We start from the raw sequence: 2,256 nt of genomic DNA, 5'->3' as shown, positions 1-2,256 counted from the left end.
CGAGTATCATCTTCAATAACTGGAAAAATAGCTTTTTTTCATTCAGTCGCTTGATACTCTCCTGATGTCGTCTTTCTTTAAACGTTCTTACTATTTTTTATGATCTAAAACTATTGTGAGCATACAATATAATACACCTTACCAACCCGGGCATGTTGTCCGACGTATCCCCAGACACGTGGTGACATAAAAAAAGCAAAAACATAGCCGCCTGTTTACCTCCTGCTCAAAATCTACGTTTGCTTATTGAAGTGTTGCTACTAAACTACGACTTCCACCGCAAAAGAATTACTTTCGGCTATCAGCAACCAAACTATACCCTTACAACCAAAAACTTAAAAAGTAGATATTTCTGTTAAACTAACTTTTTTTATTTTAACTAATCGGTTGAACTGTGCATGCCCCCAAACATTATGCTGCTTTGTAATGGAAACAATAAGATTTGTTAATAATGATATCACAATGCTCTATTGTGACGTCATGTACATGGTCCGAACTATCCCCGCGTCCGAAGTATCCCCGGTCTCCCCTATACAGTAGCGTCACAATGCGTTATAATGTAAAGAATTAGATACTTACAGAACCATCTGCTTTTAAAATCTGGGATACGATGACGGTCATTATTGCACAAAATGAACCGTAGTTTATGGCTGTGTAGAAGTAAAGGGTTACCGGTCATTTTCAACCAACAATGTAAAAAAACCCATACCTCATGGTGAACAAAAATAAATAACAAACTATATGTTTTTCTACGTACACTGTACCCCAAGAACGATACCATGTTATTTTAAGTTGATTATAACATTTTAGTTTTATATCAACTGACCGAATGTGAAGATGAACCGTACAAAGTTGGAGTTCGATAAAACTGTTTTTAAAGAATCAATTAAAGGTTTTTCTTCAGTGATTGAAGCTACAACCGCAGATGTGCTCGGTGGTAATGGAGGCTTCTCTTCAAAAACTGTCACGCAGAAGTTAATTCAATGAATAATATACTTTGAATATATAGGTAAAACTTAAAAACGCCTTTTGTTTAACCTTTTTACTTAGGTTGTGTTTTTATTAATGTTCGTAACTTAGCAGTTAAACACGGTAGCTATGGAGAGTAAAAAATGAAATTTTTCTGAACTTACATATGATAATTAGAATAAAGGAAACAAATGCCAGTGCTGCAATGAATCCGAATATGTAAAGCATTCGAGTTTTCAAGAGATTTGTGTCGCTGGCAGATACTGGTATAATGTACGGAGGAAGTAATAAAGAAAGTCCATTCCCAGCCTGCAGAAATATTGGTGTTGTTCTATATATGGCAGTGTGGGTAAGCAATCTATGTTGAATATTAAGAATACGACACAACTCACTTGATATGAGAACACAGTCATCGAGGTCGCAGTGGATATCTGATTGCTGTCAAACCACGTTCCTGCGATCTTTGGCGGAAGGGATAGCACGAATACCTGAAAAATTTAGAGAAAATTCTAGAATTAAAGGGGCATACGATGCGGCTTCTATCGCATGAAAAAAACGTTAAAGAAATAAAATCGGCTGTTTCGACAATCATGGAATTTCCCATAAGAAAAAAAATTACTCAACTTTGATCGTTTCTAGTTTCCAAAATACTAAAAAAAGTTTAAATTTTATTTTTGAATTTGTATAACAAATGCCTTTTCTTCAAGAATATAAAAAAGTGTAAAAATATATACTTTATTTGGTTTTAATTTTTCGATTAAACCAAGGTACATACCAGATTATGCTGACTCAGCATATTTTTAAACCTAATGTTAAACACGAAAAACCGACTTTTTTATAAAAAAATTGTTACAGTGAGTACTAGTAAGACGTAATAGACATTTTAATATAAAAAAGTGTAAAAATGAACTAATAAGAAAAAAGTGCTGAGTCAGCATATTATGTAGCTATGTTCAATCGAAAATTAAAAGATAAAATATGTTTCACAATTTTTTTTTATATAGTTTTAAACAGAGTCCGTATATAAATGTATGAAAAAGAAACCTGTATTATACCAAATCAAAAATAAAATTAAATTTTTTTCAATATTTTAGAGACTTAGATAAAAGCCACTTGTACGAGCAGAAGTGTTCTTAAAAAAACGCAATATTTGAATGAATGAATGTAACTTACTTTATCCTCGCGTGGCCGGAAAACGACAGTCGTTATAAACACGGGTGTGCACCTCGCGCCAGCTTACGAGTTACNCAAGTATGTTACTTTGTGGGTCATTATTTTTTTTTGGAT

The 2,256-nt window shown here is 33.3% G+C and overlaps 1 protein-coding gene across 1 annotated transcript in view; it reads right to left on the bottom strand.

Annotated features, from left to right (window-relative positions):
- The window catches only part of LOC100182399 (feline leukemia virus subgroup C receptor-related protein 2-like), a 20,772-nt gene that overhangs the window by 14,803 nt on the left and 3,713 nt on the right, over positions 1–2,256 (bottom strand). The window contains exons 5-7 of the mRNA XM_026833855.1: positions 1,362–1,457; positions 1,134–1,278; positions 827–961 (exon numbers count right to left, since the gene is read on the bottom strand). Coding sequence (XP_026689656.1) covers positions 827–961; positions 1,134–1,278; positions 1,362–1,457 — 376 coding nt within the window. The remainder of the gene's footprint in view (positions 1–826; positions 962–1,133; positions 1,279–1,361; positions 1,458–2,256) is intronic.

This window comes from Ciona intestinalis, chromosome 3 (genome assembly GCF_000224145.3).
Source record: "Ciona intestinalis chromosome 3, KH, whole genome shotgun sequence".
NCBI lineage: Eukaryota > Metazoa > Chordata > Ascidiacea > Phlebobranchia > Cionidae > Ciona > Ciona intestinalis.
The sequence above is the reverse complement of the archived record's forward strand: the minus strand, read 5'-3'. Positions and strand labels throughout refer to the sequence as shown.